Below are 24565 nucleotides of genomic sequence, written 5' to 3' on the forward strand. Positions count from 1 at the left end.
ATATCAAAAAGCAGACAGCCAACCATGGAGTTTTGTAGCTCAGTGACCAAAGTCACAAAGAAATTGGCAGAGGGGGACAGAGCTGTCCTTACAAAACACCCTAGTGGGCAGGTGATGAAGTACTTGGAGAAAAGCAAGGAAAACACCAAGAAACTCCAGTCCATACAAGCATGCTCACATAACCCACAGCCCTGTACCTGTCCTTGGGCAGGGATGCAAAGCTAGGTATGAAAGAAGCAAGGGAGAAAGGGTGGTGGACAAAGAGTGATGAGAACATGGCCTCAAGCTGAGACGCAGCCCCTGTGCACCAAAAAGGCCCTGCAGATCCTCCTCCAGAGACGAGGAGAGCTCCCACTCTGCGGGAAGGCAGGAGCCTTCAGGCCTGACCTTGGAGGCCTACAAGGCTGAGGAGAGGAGGGACAGGGAGCTGCTTCCCCTCTGCTCTGGGCTTTTTGTGGTGATCTGGGGCTGCAGTCCCAGCCTTGGGTTGGCATGAGTGGACCTGGGAGCCGTGCTGTGGTCTGTTTGCCTTTTTTAATGAACACGATGCAGAAGAGTTGCTGTCCCAGCTTTGTGAGACTTAGGCTCTCTCTTAGTTTAATGCCTTTGGCTGGGGTCAGGCAGGCAAGGACGAGGTGTGTGGTTTCTTCCCATGAGTGGTGAGAGGTCCTCTAGCTACCGAGGAACTGGGCACGGGTACGGGTCCGAGCAGACGTTTCAGCACCTCTGATGCTATAAGCAGGTGTTTCAGTGCCATAACCAGGTGTTTCAGTGCCATAACCAGGTGTCTCTCCAACATACAACTCCCAGCCCTACCCTGCTTCAAGGACGCAGCTCAGCGCCAACCCTGAGCCCCCTCCACGCTCCCCCATTTCCTCCCGACCACGCATTTCCCTGGGAGCCCTGTCGGAGCAGGGAAGCCGGGGGAGCCGCCGTTCTCCTGCAGGGCCCTGCTGCGCACCCCTCCCCGGGGGGCCGTGCCCGTGCCCCCCGAGCCCACCTCCCCGCGGCCTCCCGGGGGCCAAACGGGGTCCGGGCCTTACCCCAGCGGGCAGCGGCCCCTCCGCCGCCGGTGCCGGCTTTTTGGCATCCCTAATCGCGGCTGGCCCCTGTGATTGGCTGCGCCGCTCTGACCCCGCTCGGGCTCCCGGCTGGGCGGATAAAAGGGGCCTGAGCCGGGGGCTCCCAGGCATTCCCGGAGCGGGCACCAGGGACCGACGGCCGCAGGATGACGGGCAAAGCGGGCGCGGCGCTGGCCCCCAGCCTGCCCGGCAAGCCCAAGCCCGACGGCGCGGCCGCCGCCGCCGCCCCGCCGCCGCCACCGCCTCCGCCGCCCCCCGCGGCGGGGGCCAAGCCCAGCTCCGGGCCCACCCCTCCCCGCTGCACCGGGTTCGGCATCCAGGAGATCCTGGGCTTGAACAAGGAGCCGCCGTCGCACCCGCGGGCCGCCCTGGACTCGCTGCCCGCCGGGCACCTGCTGGCGGCCCGCTCCGTCCTCAGCCCCGCCGGGGTGGGCGGCGTGGGCATGGGGCTGCTGGGGGCCGGCGGCATCCCCGGCTTCTACACGCAGCCCACCTTCCTGGAGGTGCTCTCCGACCCCCAGAGCGTCCACCTGCAGCCGCTGGCCCGGGCCCCCGGGCAGCTGGACAGCAGCCAGACGGCCAGCTCAGGTAGGCACGGCCCCGGTCCCCGGGGACCCCCCGCCACCTCCCTGCCCCGGGCCCAGGGCCGCCGATTTCGTTTCGGCCCCGAGGAGGAGGAGGAAGAAGACGGGGAGAACGGGGGAGGTGGGCACCGCACCCACCCCCGCCCGGGGCCGCGGCCGCGCTGCGGTGGAGGGGCCGGGGGCGCCGAGCCCTGGCCGAGCGGCCCCCCCCGCGGTCCCGGCGGCCCCATTTCGTTTTCGGGGAATTAGGGGCCGCCCGGCATCCCCTTCTTAGACGGCGGCAGCCTCCCGCAGCCCTGCCCGCTGGCCCTACTGCTCCCAGGCCGCCTCGGGTCCCTCCGGTGCACCGGGCGGCGGTGCCCGGCCCCGACCCCATCCCCGGGGGTCCCGGCAAGCGGGGCACAGCTTCTCGCATCGAAACGGAGGGTCCGGTTCCGACCCCCGGCTGCTCCTTTGGGCCCGAGCCGGCGCCGCCTTGCCCCCCGCACCCCCCGGCCTGGGCACCCCAGGGGACGCGGGGCGGCGGCGGCCGGCTGTCAGCTCTGCCCGGGATCATTTTTATTATTTTATTATTATTATTATTATTTTTCCCCGGTACCTGCCTCAGCCCTGCTCTTTTCTCCCGTCCCCGGTGTTTCTGCGGGGTCCCCGCAGCGGGGCGGGGGGCAGCAGGTGCCCCGGGGCGGGGAGGGGGCCTCGGCTCCTTCTTTTTCCTTCGGTTTCTGTTGAGACCGCGGCGGCTTCGCCTTCGAGCCGCACGGCAGCGGCAGCCCCGGCAAACGACTCCGGGGCAGAGAGGGGACAGCGGGAGCCTGGTGCCGGCCCGGAGCCATCCCCCGGCAGGGAACGAGCTCCCGGAGCCCCCGGCCCGGGACCAGCGGCGGGGCCGGGCTGGAGGCAGCGCCCGGCTGCGGGGCCCCGTCCGCGGTGCGATCGCAACGAAATCCTCGGTCGGGGCCGCAGGAACGAGCGGAGCCGCCGGGCCCGGGCCGGCCGGCGGGGCCCCGGTTGGGAGGGAGCCCCAGCCCACGGCCGCTGCCCTTCTCTCCGCAGATTCCGAAGATGTCTCCTCCAGCGACCGAAAAATGTCCAAATCCTCCCTCAGCCAGAGCAAGAAACGGAAGAAGAGGCGGCACAGGTAAGCGAGGGGCCGCCGGCACCGGCAGCACCGGGCACCGCCGCGGGATGCTGCAGCCGGGCGAAGCTGCCCGGCCCCGGCAGCCCAGGGCTCCCCCCCGGCTCTCCTTCCTTTTTCTTCCTTCTCCGCAATAAATCGGACCTGGGACGTGGCCGTAAGGAGCTGGGAACCGGCCGCAGGTGCCGTTTAGATTTCGTTTCCCTGGCTGCGGTTAAATAGCCCAAACTGGCCCCTGCTCCGCCTCTAGCAACCTTACCGTGGGCTGTCAATTTCTATCAAGGTTTAAGCATTTTATTACTTATAAATAAATGTTTTGCCAATAGATTAAATAGTCGGGATGCAGGCTGCCTGCTTCCCGAAGCTGAAGAAGGCTGCTGAATTGCTTAAGGAAACGAAAATCCACTCTGGGAGGTAGTTAGGGGATTTGCTTTCCCCTCCGGAGTGGTCTGGGTAACGCACTTTGCCTGACTTCTCCCCCAGTTAAAATGGGATTGAATTACCTGCGCTTTACAAACGGAAACGAAAAATCCCTTGCTGGGTCCTGGCATTGCCGTGGCCGGAGAGTCAGGACAAAGGAAGGCCAGACACTGTCACCGTGGGCGATTTAGGAATAATTAAATCAATCCTGCCACGATGCAGGAAGGGTGGATTAAAAGGTGCCCCAGTGAAAGCTTAGCGGGATGCGGGGTGGAAGGAGGCCGGCTGTCCCAGGAGGGTCCTGCTCTTCGTGCAACAGGAGGCTTGGTCTGGGGGGGCTCATCCCAAATCAGGGGTTCCTCCTGAGGAAATGCCGCAAGTTTGTATGCTTTGGTGTCAATTTGGATTAGTTTCCTTTCCAGACTGGACCGGGCTGGGGGACAGCACAGCAGGAACGGGTGTACAGGTCATGGTTGGGATGGACGAGAGGAAATGAATTTCAGATTGGTTTAATTTTCAGCTGTAGACAGCATCAAATCCGTAATATTTATCTGTAGTTGTGTATTCTGTAAGAAATGGTTAAAAGCTCCAGTTGTACGGAGGAGCAGAGGCAGATGACAGGCCGATAGTCTGCAAATAGCTGCAGGATGTAAACAGCAAAAGGCAGCACGCGTTGTGCATTGCAACGGGGACAGGGGCTGAGAAGGGGGAACTTAAGGTGGGTGTCAGGCAAAACCCTCCTGCTGGTGCGCCTCGCTCGGCTTCGGTGCCCTTCTCGCAGGAGGGTGCAGGGAGATGCTTCAAATCTAAACTGGATCAAAATTGGAATCGTCTTTCCTCTGGTCCCAGGGAGAGAAAATGCAGGAGCTGGTGTGCCTCTGCTGTCCCGAGAGCTCACAGATTTGTCGGAGCCGAAGGAAAACTATTTGAAAAGAGAATGGGTTTAGGAGTGAATTTAAACAAGGATCTGATTGCAGGCAGGTCCCTCGCATTTGCATGCTGCTTTTGTTGGTAATGTTATTGATCTGACAGAATCGTTTCGATTCTGAGTAGCAGAGGATATTGCTGAGGCTTTCTGTTTATGCTCTCTCGAATTTTATGGCTTTTCTGAAATTCTTATTTTTTTAAAATGACTCTTTCCCTCCCTCTTTCCTTCTCCCTTCTGGGACTTAGACGTTTCTTAGTTTGGTAATATATTTATACATTTACTTTGAACAAAGGCTGCAGGGTTTTGTTATTGTTGATTTCTGTGTTGGTTTTGTTGTGTGTTTTTTTTTTGGTGATGGTGGTTAGCATTTTTTTTTTCCATTGGATTGTTGATAGTTGTTATTGAAAATTGCACTTTGCATACAGTACAGTTGGAGGGTGGGAATTTTAACAATTTTAACCCTTGGGGGAGTGGAAACGGTGTGAGATCTCTCATCCATCCCCCTGGAGAAGGGCTTTCATCCGTCTCGGCTTTCCAGCTGCTGATTTTTCAATCTGGCTGTCCCGAGCTGAGAACTGGCTGTGCTGAGGCAGGCTGGGCTGCTGCCCGCCCAGGGCGGTCCAGGAGGATTTCCAGAGGATAATGGGGTAATGCAAACTGGCAGAGAGCAGCTAATGGGATGTCGGTGTGGGTGCAACCAGTGTAAAGGCAGAGGAAGGGAGTTTGCACCGCTTCTTGGAGAGGCACCGTCTTGGGGAAGGGCTGGATTAAAGCAGGAGGGAGCAGAGTGGAGGACAAAAAGCTTTGGAGGATTCAGGCGAGGACCAGGCTCCAGGGAAAGGTGGTTTTGACTAAGGAAGAGGCTAAGGGAAGCAGCTGGGGAAGGGCTCAGCCCCTCTGAGACAGGGTGCAGAGCTGACACCGATTTATCTCAGCACAACCAAAGGGTTAAGTTCAGAAGCCTCTGGATGCAGGAGCAGGGGGCGGCTGTTGGCCAGGCCAGGGCTGGTTGTGGTCCTGGTGTCAGGGCAAGGGATGGGGACACCCCCAGGGTCCCAAAGGTGGCAGCAGGGCTGGGGTGGAAGGACAGCTGCCAGCGCGGGTGCTCACTGCTGGGGGGGATGCTTCCAGCAGGAGGTTCCCGAAGGGGAAGGTGATTTGTAACTGCCCAAAGCGCTGTCTTCTGGCATTTTCTGGTTCTCCTTTCACCCTGGCACCTGACCTTTTGTGCTCAGAAACACAGGAGGTGGTGGGGGGAAAGGCTATGCATTATCAGGTTGCTCAGGTTTCTGCAGCATCTGTGTCCATTTCTCTGACTCTCCATCTCCTTTGCTTCTTATGTTTTTTGATCAAAGAGTTTTACTCCCTTCAGGACAATCTTCACATCCTACCAACTGGAGGAGCTGGAAAAGGCCTTCAATGAGGCCCATTACCCTGACGTGTATGCTAGAGAGATGTTGGCCATGAAAACAGAGTTGCCAGAAGACAGGATACAGGTAACCATGCTTCTTGCCCCTCCTTGTCCTGCCCCTCCCGGCCACACTCATCCCTCCCTGAAGAAAAGGCAGTGCCGTGGGATGGATCACATTTATCTGCATAAATCTCCATGGGCTGTCCCCTCCCTGCTTTAAACATGCGGCAGCCAGCCCAGCTGTTCTTTGCTGCTTCGTATTTGGTGTTTGTCTGCCAACGTGTGTTACATGTGGCATGTTATAATGGTGATTTGGGGTGTGTGCAGCAGAGGGAATCCCAAATCACTGAAGGGGACTGGTATGCGAGGGAAGACTGAGGTTTTGAGGTATTAGTAGTGAAGGCAACAAGAGCCTCCTGGAGACTGGGTCTGGATGGACAGCGTGGGTGACAAAGAGCTTGTCAGTGCCTCCTTGGGCACAGGAGGGTGCGTGGGGATGTGGCAGGCAGCTGGCACCATCGGGGGTGGCACTGCAGGGGAGTGAGTCCCAGGTGGGTGTTTGCACCGTCTTGTCCACTGCATTTGCCCCTTCAAAGTTTCCCTGAACGTTTCTGGGGATCTTTCATTTTAATTATTTTGAATGTTTGGGCATTAATCGTGTGCTTGTTGTGCCACTGAGGAGGCAGAACAAGGCTGTGTGGAATATCACTGCTGTGTGCTGAACCCTCCAGTGGCAAGGAGCAGCGAGGCTGTGCCAGCCTTTAGCATGTGGCAGCCTGCGTGCAAGCAGTCAGGACAGCCCAAAGAGCTGGAGAAGGTTTGCACTGGCTGTGTAGTGTGGGAGGCAGAATGTGCTTTGACAGGCCCAACACGAAGCTCACAAGGGTGAACCCCAGCAGCTTTTGCTGCCTCCCCATGTCCCGCTCCCACCAGGCTGCTGCAAAAGGCACAGGAATGTAATGGCTGATTTAACAAAAGCAAGTTGTGCTTCTTATCCCCTTGTGCTAGCAGGACTTATAGATATGCTGCAGGCTGAGAGGACTTCCACCAGAGTTCAGAAATAATGGCCCTTCATCCCAAATCCTAGCTGATACATTAGGATTTTGCTCTGAGCAACTGGCCCCATGGTTTGCCTCTAGAGGGAGGGGGCTGGATGGAGGGTCACTTCTCCACTAGTGGGCCCAGATGAGTTGAGGGAAAAGAGACCTCAAAAAAGAGAAGCTGAGTGTTGCCTGCATCCACCGTCTGATGCTGGGCTGGGAAGAAGGTCCTTTGGTTTCCTGTAAAGGGCCTTTTCAAGGAAGAGCTTCATCTGGCTCTCGCTGTGGTAAGGCTGAGGGAGATGTTATGGCAGACAGGGCAGAGCTGCACGCTGCAGGTACTGCTTCAGCATCTGGGGCATCATAGTGCAGAGCCAGTATTTTATATTTTATCTGACTTAGGAAGGAAGTAGTGGCAAACTCATTTCAGCTCTCTCTGATGTGCTGCCTGTCATTATGCTGATGAGCAAATGCAACTCATCCTCTACTGTAGGGTTCTTAAACCTAGGATTGCTATGTAATGTGACAGCCCCAGAGATCAGGCCAGACTTGGACAGCAGAAACCCCCTGTGATATGGCTGTCCTGAACATCAGGTACTGCTGATGTTACAAGTATTACAGGAGAAAGCATTTCCAAGTGACACTTTCACTCATTATGAAAGGGGAAATCAAGAGAAACAGCAGGATTTCTGTGGCATCTACTGTGTGAGTGCCAGAGCATCATGCCAGGGTGAGTGTCAGGGCCATGCAAGAGTCCCAGGGACTGCTGATGGGGGAGAAGGGTCAGTTCCCACTGATCTTCCCGGTAGGTCAGTACCAGGCTGTCTTACCACATACTCTGACATCTTCTTGTCCATACCTTTAATTTTGTGTCACAAGCCATGACAAGATGATTCCCAGCTTTGGTCATGTTTCTTGATGTTTCACCTTGTCTTCCTCGTGACTTAGCTCCCTTTGTATGAGCTTGTTTTTCCCCTTGTTATAGCACTTGCACTCTTTAAATCTGAACTGTTCACCTGTTTTCTTCTCCCATCTATCACTTTTAACTTTCTTCATTGCCTAAGCAACCTGTGAAGATCTTTTCTTAAACCATTCTTCATAAATAACACATTAGTCTCTGAAACATGTGGACGTTCTCCTTTGAAAACCATCCTGTCTGCCTGTCCTGGTCTTAAGGGATTTGACACTTCAAGCTTTTTTTTAGGAAGCTTTTTCTCCTCAGGCTTTTCCTTCCAGTATTCTGGGTTCCAAATGGCATTTTGCAAGGACAGTAATGGCTCAGCCAGCTTAGACAGCAATGAGAAGTGGATGTTAGAGAAGAGTATGAGAGCAAGGCTAGTGTCTAGTGATACTTACCAAGTACTTTAACAATGTCCTGGGACTGTACACACAGGTTAAGATGCTCTGGACTGCATGGGTGAAGTAAATCAAGCTTTGAATCTATTAACATCATTTAATGTCACATACTTCTGCCCTTGGAAGAGACAGCTGACAATTAATCTTTACTCCTTTCTTCATAATATTTATAATTTCACGTCATCTTATCTTTTTTTCTTTGCATGTGTTTATAACTGCTCAAGGGAGCTCTATATTTTTGCATTTTCTTTGTAGCTTGTACTTCCATCTTTCAGCATTGTTCTCTCCCTCTTGTTGGTCCTTAATGAAAGTGTTTTCTAAGATTGTTGTGAACATCACATGCTGTGGGCTCTCACAGCATTTCATGTGGGTTCCCACAGGATCCACACCTAAGAGTGATATCTCCCCCTTATTTTCATTCATGGGATTATTTCTCAGGAGGTAGTAGTCAAAGAGAAAGTAAATCACCTATGAAATTCAATATGAAAGTGAAATTCAGAGAGTGCAATTGAGAGAATGATATATAGGAACTGCTTGCGTGTAAAACCTTCAGCAGAACACTACAAATAGCCATCAGAGGCCAGGAAAGTTATTGGTTTGAGAGAACATTGAATTCAGGAAAAATATTCAAATCTTCCATTTAAAGAGAAGATGAGCATGTATTTTTTTTTCAAGACAGCATTCTTTTGCATTGCATGCATCTTCCCCCTGTATTGAGCTGGCTGCTCCTAGAAGGAACGTGAGCATCCTCCCACTGGGCAACATGGGAAAAGGATTTAATTTTCCTAGTGAGACACCAGTCAGACCAAATGTCACCGTGGCCATTTTGCAAAGTACTTGAAAAAGACTACATTAATCAATGTATTTAAAAGAATATTCAGAAGAGTTGAAGTGCTGCTATTAAAATAAACCCAGGCCATTCTGTAAAATGCAGGTGGGATAAATAGATTTCTGTGGGGAAGTACATCCTTAATGGACAACTTGAAGTGTTTAAAATGGCCTCAAGCTGACAAGTATTCTAACACCTGACTTAAATCAGTGTCTTTCTCAAAACAGATTCTCTTAAATGTAACGTGTGAATTTTAGATAAGTTATCCCTATTGAATTTATTAATATGTGACACTTCCAAATTTTAAATGCCACTATATAAAATATTAAAGGTCAGTAACAGTTTGATTTGGGATTATTGAAATAACAGTGTATGTTTGTCACTCCAGGATGTCTCTTACTGATCAAATGCATCATTTAACCATTTAATTTAATTTCCAAAGCATAAAATCCTGACTGCCATTGTGGGGACACTAGATTCACCTTTGAAGGAAAATAATAATAAAAAAATAGAATGAAAATAGTAAAAAAGGACATTTTTTATCGCTAAATAAATATATGGTACTTATGATAATGAAGTGTTTTGGAACAATTAAATTGCACAAGCAAGCAAAAAGAAAGCCACTGAGGTGTTTGTGCCATGTTTGGGGAGTGGGAATTATCTGTGGTTCCAGCAATTTTGGCTAAAAACAAAAGAAAACCAACTAAAGCTGTAATTGGAAATGTATTGTTTTGGTTGCTGTCAGATTAACGCATTTCAGTATCACTGTGTAGCCTGTTAGAAGCAGAATGGGGGTGGAAGAACCAGGAGGGGTGGTTATTTGGAGGGAAACATTCACACCAAGAGTATTTTTCCAGAAAAAAAGAGGTTTATCCTGCTTCAGTTGTGCAAGCGTGTTCAGTATTTAGGGATGAATGTGATCTGGAAAGATGTGAAGAACCTGTATTGCACTGAGCAGGAGCTTGGTAGTGAACCCATGGAGCCCCCTCAAGAAACACGATACAAAGTGAGAAGGAAGAGCTGGCTCTGTGCAGCTTCAGCAGCCCTGGCTTCTCGTTTTCCCAGCATGCTGAAAAGCATTGCTGCAGGTGCTGCTGGAGCACTGGGGTCTGGTCACTTCATCCTGCCCTGCTGCCCATGCCTGCTGTGGGCTGTTTCTGCTCCCATCCCTTTCCAGCTCTCTGTGGGTACAGGAACCCTCCTGAGATGCCCCAGAATCTCCCTTGCTCAGATGTAGTATTTAAAACACAGCTCCTGGATGCATGACCCTAATAAAGAGGATCCTGGCTGCCAGGGCTTGCAGTACAATCAGAGAAGTATTATTTTTGCAAAGGAATGAATTTTAGTCCTAATCCCATAGAATAAGTGTGGAATGGGGATGATTGCTCCATGCGGTCACTGACCTTTCCTGAGTCTCTGCCTGGAATGGCTGCCAAGGCATTTCTTAGTGCTGCAGAAAGTGGTGTTTTGTTGATTTTTCTAAGGTTTTGAGGTTCCAGTCATCACTCTCAGTAGGCTAGGACCTGGCTATTCTTGCTAGAACTTTGGGTTATTCTCACACTTGTGCCAGAACGGGGCACAGGGCCAATGGGTTCCCACCCGTTTCTCTACAGGCGGGAATCTGAAGCAGATTCATGGCAGTCACGTAGCTGGAGATAAATTACCAGGGTGAGTAGGACGGTTGGAGGTAGATTACCAAGGTGATGGAGAAGCTGAAAGCATTGCTCCTGTGTGAGACAACCATTTCAATACTTTTATTTTATTTTATTTTATTTAAAGAGCCATGCAAGAAGTTAATCATGTAATAGAGCTGAGGAGCCAGTGCTGGCTACCTTTCTCAATAATTCCTGAGCACTGGGGCAAGCCATGGCAGTATGATACCAGATAAATGTCATTAACTTCCCCTATGCTTTTAGAGATGTAGGAAGTGTACAAGTGAGAGCAATAAAACTAATCAAACTTACTGGCTTGGTGAGAATATGATTATGAATGTTTCTCATGGCGTATGGTGCATCTCTGCCTCCATGTCTTTAATTGGTATGTGAAGAGTTCATCTACTTTGCTGCCTCTTCAATATCATGCTTGTGTAGTTGATCTAAATTCATATTAATTTCCATTTTTCAATTAAGAGTTGTTTAATTTGGCCCTTTCTGTAATGGAGTGTTTTCATTACCCTTTAACTGTGGCCTGTTTTCAGCCCATGTGCTAGAACTTCGTTTATGAGTTAATTACCAGAGCCATAAACAGAGAAGCTGGGTGGTGTGCAAGTGCAGGGCTCTGTGCAAGCCTTCCCAGAGGAATTACCAACTGAAAAGTTTGACACGGCATGAATTTGGGCAGAGAGAGGGAAAAACGAGGTGGGAAAGAAAATGGATGGCCTGAGACATCTCCTCAGCTTACTGTGAAATGGGGACTTTCCTGCCTGTTGCTAGACCATGCAGGTACCTGCCCAGCTTGTGGGATTTTCCCTGGTAGAACAGGAGCTGGAGGTGCAATTTAAAAGACTTTTTTTTTTTTTTTTTTTTTTTTTTTTTTGTGCAGACTTGCAGGTGTGGAGGTATGTACACTTTGTATACCCAGGTACCACTTTTTCCCTCCATGTCCAGTCCCTGAGTTCCACCAGCTACAGACCAAATTTCTAAATGGGGCAGAAAAATCAAACTAAAACAACCTTGTATGTCCTAGTCTGCTACCTTCTGCTGTGTTCCTTGCAAGCTGATTATGGCTATCACAACATAAAAACCACTGGGAGGAAAGACAGGTACCCAACAAAATGCATGTATACCATAGCCCATTGCTGTGAAGTACCTTTGTAAGGATTTTCTCCATCATGGGTGGGAGAATAAGGAATGGCTCTGCAGGGTTAATGCCAGGCTGAGACTACTCAGGCTCTCTTCCCCACATTCATCATTTTTTTTCTTAACAGTAGTAACACTTCTCTGAGTTAGATTAGGCACTGTGGTACCTTGGTTGCTTGAGCTTTTCTGGAAACTCTATCCTCAACCTCTTTGCTAGAAATACTTGCATTCACTCATCCTTTAAATGACGAACTTTCTTTTCTCTCCTCTGACACCTCTGCAATTTTTCAAAACTTATTTAAAAAAAAAAAAAAATTGGGCAGCCCAGCAAGGTCAATAGTTAATTCCCCTCCAGCCTTTGGATGGCTGGCAGAGGGACCAACTGATGGCTGTGTGTTCAGGTTTTCCTTTAATGACCCTTTATTATAAAGTTTTCCTCCTTTCCTGACTTTGAATACAGATTTTTTTAACAGTTCAATAACAGAGGCACTTTAGAGACACAGTTAATTTACTCTTCCCTTTATTTCCTAATGGATCTATTTTTCTGTATAGCGTTTATCGTTTATCCTGATAGATCTCAACAAGTTCTGATTCTTCTGGCAGCACAACCCCCCTCTGCCTTTTTCACTGTTGTTCTTTGTGGACATTCGGTGAGCCTGGATTTGCACGGGCCTGTGAACACATGTAAAAAATACTCCTATCTTCCTCATGCACCAAGCTGCTCAGAGCACCCCAGAAGTTCCTCAGAGCACCAAGCTGCCCAACAGACATGCAGATGACTTTTATCTGTGCATGTGTGGAGATGGCAGGAGAAAAGAGGACCTGAGATGGAGAACAAACTTGACACAATATCCTATAGCAAGGCAGCTTCCAGAGCCCACCTTCATCAGAGGCCATGGGAAAGCATTAGGTGCTCCTCTGCCTGCTGGGGGTGGCATTACCCCAAAAGCTGCAAGAGGTCTTCAGTTCAGGGTCTGCCTAGTGTGAGAGCAGTTTGCTCCCCACTTTCTCTTTCTGTGGGTTTCTTTTAGGCTCCCAGCTGTCTGAGCAAAGGCTGAGCTGTGAGTAAATACGTGTGCAGTGTTGTTGGTGGAGAAACAACCCCATGACCGAGAGCAAGGCTTCAGAGGCTGTGTGTGCAACAGAGGGAGGGTGCCTGCCTCGGAGACATTACCCTGGGTGCCCTAAGCATGGGGCATGCCTGGGAATGCCCTGCTGAGCTCGGATGTGCTGCCCTGCTGGGAGCAGTGTCCAGGAGCAGGGTGTGTTTTGCCAGCCCTGTGGGTTGCACCATAGTTGTGCTGTGCACTAGCCCAAGGTGACAGCATCAGCTACAGGCTTCAGTGACGCAACTGCAGTGAGTGCCCAGAGCACGAGCCTTCTGGAGCCGTGAGGTGTCATGTAAAATATCCTGGTGTCCAAGGAAGGCTGATGTCCCAGGCTCTGAATTTAGCGTCCCTTGAAAGGCTTCATGAAGGGGAATGTGCCATTTCTCCTCTGCATGCTTTGACTCACCTTTTTCCAAGCTGAAGGTGACAACACGATGTGTCTCTGCATGTTCACAGAGTGTATTGCTTATGGATGTTAATGAAGACCCACAGTAAGGTTTCCTCTGTGCCAGAGGAGGTGTGGAGCAGCTTTAGCATGGGAAAATGAGGCAAAATGGAGTTACACCATGGAAGGACACCAGCCAGCCTGCTTAATGGAGGCCAAGCTTACTGTCAGCATTGTGAGCACCTGTAGGACAGATGTTTTGTTCAGCATCATCCTTTGTACCAATGGCAAATATCTCCCTGGGTGGGTGTGGACTGGGATGATGGGTGCACCCTTGCCAGCTTTCCTGTGTCTGTTTTGCATCCACACCCCTGATGTTTTTCCTTTCCTTTCCAACAAGTGTGAGAAAACATGCTACTGCGTGAACTGGAAGGCCAGGTGAAAACCTCAAGTTCTTCAGGGGACACAATTAAGACATGTTCCCTGGTCAAGAGGGATTTTTGCCTCCTTACACCTCCTTATTTGTCTTTGGATTTTTATCGTTGACTCTGTGCAAGGGATGGGAGAATAAAGTCACAGCAATGGGAGAATGCACTGAGGCCTGGAGTGAGGTGAGATATTTACAGCTCTGGCTGCATTACTCAGAGTGCAACAAATAGCCATATCAGGCCCACTTTGGGCTGTTTGAAGTGGTATTCAGAGGCATGCATGGCTTGCAAGAGCTGCAGCATGGTGTTGCCAGACACACTGTTGGTGGTTGTCATATTGAGCCTTGTGCTAGCCTAGCTTAGAGGATTCTCAAGCTTGGATGAACCACTTTGACAAAAAGTCACCACTGTGTCTTTGCTCAGGAGGGGTGAGTACTGTCTCACAGCTCATCTCAGCTATCACCAGGAAGAGCTCTTGTCATGACGTGTGTGGGAATTGCTCTTTCTAACGTGAGCTCAGAAAGCTCTTTCGTAGCGTCAGTAAGTGGAGGGGTGATGAGCCCGTGATCAGCCATGCAGGCCATGTGCAACCTTTACTACTCTCATTTAACTTCATATCTGTTTTACACCAGCCATAGAAAGTGATGTCACCATAAACAGAGCCAATAATTTTGACATTACATTTGAAAAGACATCAATAAACTGTTGCCAGGCGTGCACAAGTAGTGCAGTCTCCACCAGCAGCTTGGGGACAGGAAGCTTTCCTGGGACAGTCGCTGCAGAGCAGGGATTCAGGAACACCCCAGGACCCTGTCAGACCTTACACTGTCATGGCAATTCTTTATAAAGCCCCAGGACATGTAAGTGTGGATGGGGAGATGCCCAGGGGAAGATATAAAGTCATTCCTTGCACTCCCACATCCTCAAATTGGACCCTGGCCCTGTCTGGTACAAGGGTGAGGACATCACTGTTTTGTTCAGTGGAGGTTTTTGCTTTGACTACTCTCAGTTTAAAGGCTTGGATTGGAAAGGGAGAGAGCAACCCTCGTCCAGGCAAAGGAACATGCTGGTGTGTCCGTGTGTCTGTGTGTGCATTTGCTTGTGGCCATCTAGTGGACATTGCAGCATGCACTGCCTTGGTCTGGGACCATCTTGTGCTCCATCAGCCAGGCTGGTTAATTGAGAGAGCCCTGCTGGAATATGACATCAAAGGTAGCATGTGAGATTTGGTGAAGCAAAAATTCACCATTATGTAGCCTGGTATTGTCCTTTAAAGGATGAGGAATGAAGGAATATTAACTTCTTTGTCGTTGTTGATAGAAAGACAAAACAGCCATAGCCATTTCCAGCTCCCCTGGCTGTGTTCCCCAGCTTGGAAAGCAGAAGCCAAGAAAATGAGAGAAAATGAGTGTAACCAATAAAAAATTTAGGTTGTGCTTGGGCACAGAAGCAGTACAGAGACACACACTAGATACCTTAAAATATCCCTTTGCTGATTGAGATTCCTGGTTCGTGGCTAGCCTCAGGCAGATTTCATTCTTTAGCAGACAGTGTTTCAGGAGCTGATTAGGTAAACTAACTAATATGATGAATGCGGACAACAAGGACACACCGAGCCTCACGTCCCTTTGCAAAATGAGAGATTCCTCCTACCACAATTTGCTCCTCTGCACCATCAATAATACGAAGGAATATCAGTCATCATTTGGGATTCAGAGGAGGAGCCTGGCAAGGATAACCTTCCTAGTCTTTACTCCAAGGTGCTGTAACCCTGCCGTGCAGTGCATAGTGCCTGAGATGAGATTGTCTTGGGCAGTGGATACTGGGGATGAGAATTAGATGAGGATTAGGATTGGAAACATTCCCAGACTTTCCAGTACTGCTGGTTTTGGTAAGGGGTCAGAGAAGGACAGGCACATGGAACAAGCATCCAGGAGATGATGCTGAAGGTGCTGGTATTTGCTACAGCAAGTGTGCCCACACGGGCCAAACCCTGATACTAATGTGTCCTGTGGCGAAGAAAATGTCTCCTTGGGGTGGTGTCACCGTAATGGGATGGGAATGATTGTACTGATGGTAGCAATTGGCAGAGATAAAAGTTTTATGAGCACTGAACATGGAAAATACCAGTCCTACATCAGTGAATTACACCCCTTCCCGGCCTAATGAGGGACAGACAGGAAGCAGGACCAGGTCCTTTTCTAAAGAGAACAGGAAAGACAAGAGATAAGACAGAGGAGTTAAACTGACTGCAAACAGAGCAAGGAAGGAGGAGTCTTGCAGTCTCCAGTACTGACCAGCTAAACACAGCTGGATGTCCAGACCAGGAAAGGAAATGAGTGCTGAGCCTGAGGGCTTCAGTTGGGGCGAGGAAGCTCCCCTGAGCACTCTGTGTAGATGGAGAGGATCTAAAGGGAAGCACTGATCAGTTTACGCTCCTGCTCAAGATGCTGCATTAGCTTCCTCTGGAGCCTGGCCAGCTTCTCTTTCCTTCCATGCCTTGCTCATCTCCACCCATTGCTATCTCTGCCCCTTCGCTCCCTCTAGCGTTCATCCTTACCCTACAAAATCCTGCAGTGCCTCTTTGCACATCCTTCTCTAATTCAAGTGCTTTTTAATCATTTTTTCTTCCTTATGCCACAGAAATGCTGCTTCTTCTCATTCAGCTCCATGTTTAAAACTGATGTATTTAAAGGGGCTGGTTCTTGGGTTTTCTGGTCACTGCCTTGCATCACCAAGACAGATTTGCCCTCTTTACTGTTCTGTTTCTGAGGATAGGGTTTCAGAACAAGCTTCCCGTCTTTCACAGAGGTGCTTTTGTGGTAATAAAAAGATGTAAATCACCTTAAGCTGTAGAATGTTGGTCCAAAAGACACCTTTGCTCATCAAACTGTGATAGCTTTGCAAAAACATCAGATGTGCTTCAGTAAATGCAGTCTGAAATTAGTAATGGGTTTCAGCTACTGCTCGTGAAGTGTGGAAGTGCAAACTCAATCCTTTCACCATAGCCTGTGATGTACCATGGAGAAACAGAGGAAAGCAAGTGAGAAGAAAGTTGTGTGGTAAATAAGGTGTTTCACAAAGCTGAGCTGACCCATGTGGGGGGAAGGAGCAAGTCCAAACATGGACAAATCCAAATATTGCTTGAGGCAGACCAAATTTTACATCATGAAGTTGCAGAAGAACAAATATTTGAAAACAAAGACAACTGCAGCCAAAGAAGACACAGTCCTGAAACTGCAAGTAAATGGAAGTGAAACCATCTCCAATACAGGAAGGAAACGTGAGATGTCAATAATCAATAACTGCATTTTCAGAAGTTGTTACTGATGCACCAACACTGCTGAAAATACCTCAGAGCTACTAACACTGTTGCATAATTATTCCCAGAATCAAGGCACAGGAAAATGTTGGTAACATGTCAAGAAATCCAAAGAAAAAAATAAGATTTCTCAGAAGGAATTGCCACTGATGGAACCATTTTAATGAGGGCAAAATCCCAAGAATGGGCCCCAGAGAATAATATTGCCCATACAAAATAGTGTGGGGGCTGCGGGTGCTTGGAATGGGGTGGTGGTAGAGATGCTGGTTTTGGTCCTGACCCCATTAATATTCAATATTGAGCACCACCAGTTTCACTCCAGTTCATGCCTGAGGTTGAGATATGGGCACTGGTGTCAAAACAAGGTGGGCAGCCCTCCTCATTCCTGTTATGCTTGAAATTCTGCTATTTCAAAGTGTTTTTATTTATTTATTTATTTATGTTTTTTTTTTTTTTCCAGTCAAAACCATGAGTAAATTCCCCTCAAATCTCAAAAATCGATTTGGGAAATCTCAGAATGATCTTCCTGAGGTGTTGATATATTTTGATTTACTCATTTGGCTTTATAGCATAGATTTTACATGTTATGTGGATGAGATTTAAATACAACATTGAGAAGAAAGCTATAGATAATTTTGATTATGCTTCCTCTGGCCAGGCTCAGCTTTTCCATGTGATTGTATCAGCATTTTTTGACATATTTTTTTCCCCCCACAAGTTCTGGTCAAAATTGGGCTGCTGGCTTCATTTGTTTGTCCACGCTGTGGGAAAAGGGATGCTCTGGGATAGCAGGTTTAGAGGCAGTAGTGGGAGAAACTACTGCTGTGACATGGCTGAAACCCATCTGGGGAGGAGGACAGGGGGCATAGGACATGGGGTAAGATGTTTGGGGTGTCAAGACAGGAGGAAGGGAGAAGGGAGAGGTGATGAAAATATCAGTGAGGAGGCACCTGGGTAAAATGACTGAGGTTTGTTTCAAAAGTGGCCCAGTTGGTAACTGATGGAAAAAGCTTTGCCTGGCTGAAAATCCAGGTGTGGTGGCAAGAGGACACCCAGGATGGAGACGGAGTCACCCAGTCCCCTCCAGCTCTGCCAGCCTGGCACTGAGACTGAGATCAGGAGGAGTGCACAGCCTGGAGCAAGAGACCGTGCCACAAACCCGTGCATTGTGCAGGCACCCTGCGCTGGGTCTGGCCACAGAAATGGTGGGAGAGGGGACACTGAGCCCACCTGAGGGTCCTTGCTCTGGTCTTTCTGCACTTGCAGCCATCAGTGGTCCAGGGGGTTGCCTATTGGCAGAAGGAAGGAGTAAGTGAGTTTGCTTTTCATGCAGAGGAGGTGCCAGCATGTCATGTTTCAGGAAGCAGCCTGGCTGTAACATCCCCTCTGCTGTGCACAGCGTGTCTTCTGCCAGGAGAGGTGGGATCACAGCCCCAGGACCCACGTCCCCACTCCCCTGGGGAGACAGATTGTCCCCATCACACCAGTGCTGGGGTGGCAGGCAGAAGAGGAGAGCTTGCTCTACACCAAAGGGGCCTGGCTCCGTGGTGAGGTTGCAGTGAGGCACTGATCTTGTGGTCCCCACGGCAGAGCTGGGGGTCTCAGGCCCTACCTAAGCCCCCTGGTGCTCCCCCCTGCAGCCTGTGCTCCCCCCCAGCTCTGGGTGGTGGAGGCAAGAGAGGGTTAAGCTGTCAGCTCCGTAATGTTAAACAGGTGTCAAAGGCACCTCCATATATCTGCAGATTGAAATCAAATTCTTTGCAGTATAAAAAGATAAATTACCCAGGCGATTCCCGCCTCATCCCACTCATCAGGCCAGCGCCAGACGGCAAGCAATTTTTTTTTTTAATGTGCTAACGACCTAATCAAGCAATCAAGTCGGAGAAGATTGCGGAGTGACCCCGAGCATCCATCTGCCAGCGAGACCCCACCATTCATTTCCATTCTGCCGTGTACTTTCCGGGAAAGGGAGGGAAAAAATAGGAGAAAAAAAAAATCCTAAACAAATTAACACCCAATTTTCTGTGAGTCTAATTAGTTAAATGAGGAGGTGTTTGGGGTGTCCGCGGGGAGGGAGGGGCTGCCTCTCGGAGAGGGGACTGGTAACTCCATGGCATTAATTAGCGCAGGTCAATGGCGTGGTTCCCCGGGGACCAGCTGCTTTAATTTCCCGTGATATTTCAGTGCCTGAGGCCCATCGATTCAAACTGAAATTAACTTATTTTTCAATCAGGCCTGGGCTGCCCCTGGGGCTGACTCTTCCTTTGCCTCCTTCTGAATAGACCTCGAGCAATTTTTCATCTAAAGCTGATGCCTCTGCTCTGCAGGAAGGGAGGGGATGCGGGGAGGGAGGAGGGCAGGCAAGACAAGAGGGATGGAAATCGGAGAGCGAGCGCTAATAGATTTCTGCGAGCACCCCACCACCACCGCCTGCGTCTCCGCTCGCTGCCCCCCAGGTCACAGCTCGGAGATTATTCTGCCAATTTTCTGAGAAGATGAGGGGCTTTTCAAACTGGGAATTCAGGGCGAGCCGTGCGGATCAGCTCCCCCTTCTCCCTCCTCCCCAGAGCATGCCCCCCAGCCCAGCCCTCCCTGCAGGCACCGTGGCGCACAGCCCCTCGCTGCGGCTCAGGCGCCCGGTAAATAATGAAAGAAAATCCCAGGCACGAGAGCCAAAAGCCATTGGAAAAAGACACCGCAATGGCAAATTAATTACATCCTGCAGGGAGAGGTGGGACCTGCTCGCAGGCTTGGCCCTCGTCGCTTCTGCAAGGGAGGGTGAGGAGAGAAATACCTGGCAGCTGCTGCACGGGGGAAAAGCCACAGTGCTCTCAGGAGGATGTACGTGCACCCTTCTTCATCCCCGTGCACAGGCACGTGTGTGTGTGCAGGAATGGGACCGTCCCACCCCCCTGCTCCCATCACCCACGTCCCTGCATGTCGCCCACCCCAGGTTTGGTTCCAGAACCGTCGAGCCAAGTGGAGGAAGCGGGAGAAGTGCTGGGGCCGGAGCAGCGTGATGGCCGAGTACGGGCTCTACGGCGCCATGGTGCGCCACTCCATCCCGCTGCCCGAGTCCATCCTCAAGTCGGCCAAGGATGGCATCATGGAGTCCTGCGCACCCTGGCTCCTGGGTAAGAGAGCCGCTGCCCTCACGGGTGCGTGGCGAGGGGGTCGAGGTGAAGGGGGGCCATGAGGAGGAAACCTGATGCAGAAAGCATCAAGCACGGGGGGGATTTTCCCTGTGACACCGCTCACCAGCTAGCCCCAATTGCCTGCTGGTGCTTGGAGCCTGGCCTGCGGGGAGAGGGTGAGCTCCTGGGACAAGCAAGGGGATGAATGCCCTGTCTTGCTTGGGGTCCCTGTGAGGCTCTGTGGGGTGCCAGGAGCCCCTGTCCTCACCCTTGCCCCACTCCCCGTCCCCTGAGTGCCCCCACAGTCCCTCCTCATGCTCTCGGCACTCAGGAGAGCTGCACCACTGCCTGCTTTTGCTTTGTTTTCTGTGGAGAAGGGGTGGTGGATGTAGTGGGGCTGCCCTGCCATGCTCTTGCTCTTTGCTTCCTGCTTTCTGACCTTTCAGGCTGATTCTGCCCCAAAACTGAATTCTGGTGTCCTAATGATGGGCTGTCCTGTCCTCCTGTCTGCGTGAAGCTGGGGGAGGCAGGAAGCGGGTTGTGGGAGGAACAAACTGATAGGGAAAGGCAACGGGAGACCTCCCCTTACTGGTCCCAGTAAGCGAATGGCCCTGGGGTGCAGGCACCTGCTGTGTTTGAGACCCTCGTCCCCACAGAATCGGGGTTGCCCTTGCACGGGGCCAAAGCGCCCGGCTCGCCATGACTGCTGTTTGAAGCAAGGGTTTCTGCTTTTCCTTAATTCTGGCCTCTCTTTATCTTTGCTGTTTTCAGTTCAAGATGGCTTTCCCATGCCCAGGCGCTTTTCTAAACCCGAATACCAACAATTCTTTTTAGGGATGCACAAAAAGTCTCTGGAAGCAGCGGCTGAGGCGGGGAGGAAGACGGAGGTGGAGCGCCAGGCCCTGCCCAAGCTTGACAAGGGTGACAAGGAAGAGAGGGGCCCAGATCCCAAAACCGCCATTTCCCAGGAGGAACTGAGAGAAAACAGCATTGCCGCCCTCAGGGCCAAAGCTCAGGAGCACAGCACCAAAGTCCTGGGGACCATCGCTGGGGACACCCCCAGGAAGCCAGAGAAAGGGGAGGAGGCGGTGGAGGACGAGAGGCAGACGGAGAAGTCCAGCGTGTCGCAGAAGGAGGAGAAGCTGATCTAGGGGGGGCAGAGGCGGCAGGAGACAGCCCTGACAGACACTGTGTCCTCCAGGGGCTGAAGCTGGCCAGGCCCCCCCCTGCCGCCCCCCTTTGGGGCATGGGGCCCGGCCTCTGTGCATGGGGCAGCCCCAAGGGGCACTCCCCTGGAGCGCAGCCCTGCCCCTCACTCCTCTGCCCCCAGGGCCTCCCTCACCCCTGCCCCTTCCTCATCTCCATCGCCACCCCAGGGGGGACCGTGGCTCCGGCCCCAGGCCCCATCCAGCCTCCTCCAGGCTGGCTCAGCCTGGTTCAGCTCCTCCTCCTGCCCCGTGTTGCTGCTGTGCCCCATGCCCCGGCCATCACCCGCTGCCCCAGCCCTGCCTGTGGCAGGACGAGCCTGCGGCCCCCAGCACCAGGGGCTGTGGGTTTGTTGCGGTTCATTTTTGCCTCCTTTATGAGGGGAGACACAGGCTTTGCCCACAGACCTGATGTCCCGTTCACACCTTGCACCTCCAGGTCACCCCGGCCCACACCATCGTCTCCTCCACACACACTCAGGGGCTGAAGCCATCACGGTGGTGGGCGCTGGAGGCCGGTGCCACGCTATTTAGCTCAGCATCCCTCGGGCTGCAGGGCCAGGCACCATCCCTGCAGCTTCTACCTCGCTGCACAGCAATGCCTGCAGCCCTGGCTGTAAAACATGCTAGGGACAGGCTGCTCCCGCAAGGCTGGCAGAGACGGCTAAATGTGTCTGTGTCCCAAAGGCCAGAGCCTCCACTGCAGAGAGGTCGAATGCCAGGGAAAACATTTACCGCTTAAATTATTCCAGGAGATGCAACAACATTTGCCAAACTTATTTATGGAATTGAATTTGCCCCGCTTGCCCTCTGAGCGCTAAAGGGAACGACAGCCATGCAGATACGCCCCTGACACATGCTGTAATGTGTACATATGTCTCCTCGCTGACCCCACACGTGCGCACACAGACCCATGCAGCCAAACCCACTGTTTTTTGCAGTGCCCCATGTTAACATCACCCCTCCATCCCGGTCAGGCTGTGTTCCCCAAGGAGGATGTAGGACAGTCACTTCCACACAGCCCTCTCTGCCCCGCTTTCAGCTGCCAGCACCCTCTCCCCAGAGCTACTGTTTTTATTCTGTCAAAATTGACCCCCTTCATACAGCCCCCATCTGTCTTTGTCCCCAGTTTGTTCAAAGTTCAACGTGTTAGATTATAGCCCGCGGTGTGTAAATAATGTATATACAGTGAGAAAAGAATTCAGTATTGAGGTGTTTGAGATATGGAGCTGTAACAACTTCTAGTCATTCAGAACCTGTGATTTATGTGCCATTTTCTGTAAAGATATGAACGAGAATAAAACTAAACTGGAATATTGTGTATGAGCCTGGTCACTTCTTCAAGGAAGATGTATTCAGCCAAAGAGAAGAAGGGGTTGGGTGTCAGACCTTAGCCAGAAAGCATTTCAGTGAGCTCCAAAGCAGCACAGAGAGACCAACATCTTCCTGCCCACCCAGATATGGAGAAGATGAGGCTCAGGTGCTGCTCTCCCTGATCAGTTAGAGGGCAGGGCATACATGGGGAATTCCAGCCAGGGGAGCTCTGGCTGGAGAGCAGTGGGAACCGGCACTGAATTGTGAGAGAAAGAGCTGAGATATGTATGCTCTGCTAAGGGTGTCTGGGGATGCTCCTGTGGAAAACACGGATGTCTTACAGGGAAAAAAGGCTGAGTTGGAGCAGGTGTGAGTAGGAAATAAAAGATCGTGATTATGCAGTGATGAGGGTGAGTGGACTTTGCCCTGCAGAGGTGCTGTAACCTACGAGGCTGGATGTCTCCAAGAGACAGTGGCTTCATAGGTCCTCATCTAGCTCTGGGGGCAGCTTTGATACAAAATCAGGTATGTTTGGGATGAAAGGACCTGCTGTCAAATAATGATTTTGTACCATGTTGGTGTCCAGCTTATTCACCAGATGTATCGGATCTGTAGACCACAAGGGGTATCACGCCACAAAGAGCAAAGAGAACATGAGACCTCTTAGTGCTGTTGGTCCATCCTGCGGCTATGGGGCCTCCATAGCTCCGTAGGGGAGGCAGTAGTACTCTGATCAAAGACAACTCCCCATGAAGCTTCCAGGTGCTGAATGCCAGACCATGCACCACGGGGAGGCATGGGACATTTCCCAAACCTGTTGAGTGCAGGGATGGTGCATGATGAGGGGACGTTGTCCTGCAGCAGCAGTGGCTGGAGCTGCAGACAAACCCAGGAGCATCTGCTGGTCAGTAACTGGTGGCTCCTCCAGGCAGCGCACAGCCTTTGCTGACCAGATCTGAAAGCAATTCATGCTTGGAAGGCTTCCTGGAAGGCTCCTGTGCTGGTCAGAAAAGTGGCTGTGTAGAAATAGCCACCTCTTACTCAGCGGGCCTGCTCTGACAGAGGAGAGCAGTTGCCAGCTCAGCAAAGTGAGGGAGTTGGGACTCGGGAGTGAGGGGAGAGGAGGTGCAGAGGCAGGGGAAGGAGGAGGATGTGTACTGTGAGCCTGCCACCATGGACAGCAAAGACATGTTGTCCCTTCTCTACACGGCAAGCTGAAGGGTCTGGTCCATCCCCAGGCTGGTTGCTTGCTGTTTGCTGCTCTCACACACAAGGTAACGAGTCCCTGACACACGGCTCTCATGAGCTAGCTGTAGGCAGTGCAGGGGATAGATGCACTGCCTTGTTGCAGCAAGAGCTCCTCGTTAGCCAGAACAAAGGCTCTGGGAGCTGCTGAAGGCCATCACCCCAGCAGAGTGCATCTGCATGTAGCCATCCACTTTCTCTTGGCCATCAGCTCTGCTCCTCCCCGTCCCACATCACACATTAGGGAAGATTATGTGTCAGGTGCTGAGGAAGATTGTTGAGGACAAAGCCTGTGAGCTCAGGGACCCAACCACCCTAGGTGACCATGAAGCTGTGTAGCAGATCACAGAGGGACACAAGCACCTTGTGGAAGGGCAGAAGAGCTGCTAGCATGGCCCTCCCAGCAGCCACCTCCTTTGCTGCAGCACTGGGACCAGGGCCAGAAACATCACTGAGCAACTTACTGTGCCCAGTAAGTGCTCAGACCGTACCTGCAGGGTAGTCTGAGGGAACTCTGAGATCCTCAAAAGCTCTGCCTCTGCACACAGATAGGAGGCAAGGGAAAGAACAGGATGCATCACAGAGAACTGTAAGGAGGAGCTCTGTTTGCTCCCTTAAAAGCAGAAGGCCAAAAGCTATCCTTGAGGTTCCTTGTGCCTTGCAGGAGCTGTGGAGAAAGGAAGTGACCAGCCAAGATAGCTGTATTACTCCTACCCCTGCTCTGCTCTTCACCACTGGTCTAGTCCAAGAGCACTGCCAACACACAGTTCTCTCTCCTAAAGCAGAAAGCAAAAAAGCAGAAGAGGCAGAAGCCTGGATAACACAAACTGATTCTTCTCC

General features: G+C 51.4%; 1 protein-coding gene across 1 annotated transcript; it reads left to right on the plus strand.

Moving 5' to 3' along the window:
- The first annotated feature begins 1228 nt into the window (after positions 1 to 1228).
- VSX2 (visual system homeobox 2) lies at positions 1229 to 21112 on the plus strand. The gene is made up of 5 exons (XM_032187552.1): positions 1229 to 1670; positions 2720 to 2804; positions 5522 to 5645; positions 19781 to 19961; positions 20796 to 21112. Exons 1-5 carry the CDS (start codon positions 1229 to 1231, stop codon positions 21110 to 21112), a joined length of 1149 nt encoding a protein of 382 aa, XP_032043443.1.
- The last annotated feature ends 3453 nt before the right edge of the window (positions 21113 to 24565 follow it).

Source organism: Aythya fuligula, chromosome 5 (genome assembly GCF_009819795.1).
Source record: "Aythya fuligula isolate bAytFul2 chromosome 5, bAytFul2.pri, whole genome shotgun sequence".
In the NCBI taxonomy this organism is placed as follows: domain Eukaryota; kingdom Metazoa; phylum Chordata; class Aves; order Anseriformes; family Anatidae; genus Aythya; species Aythya fuligula.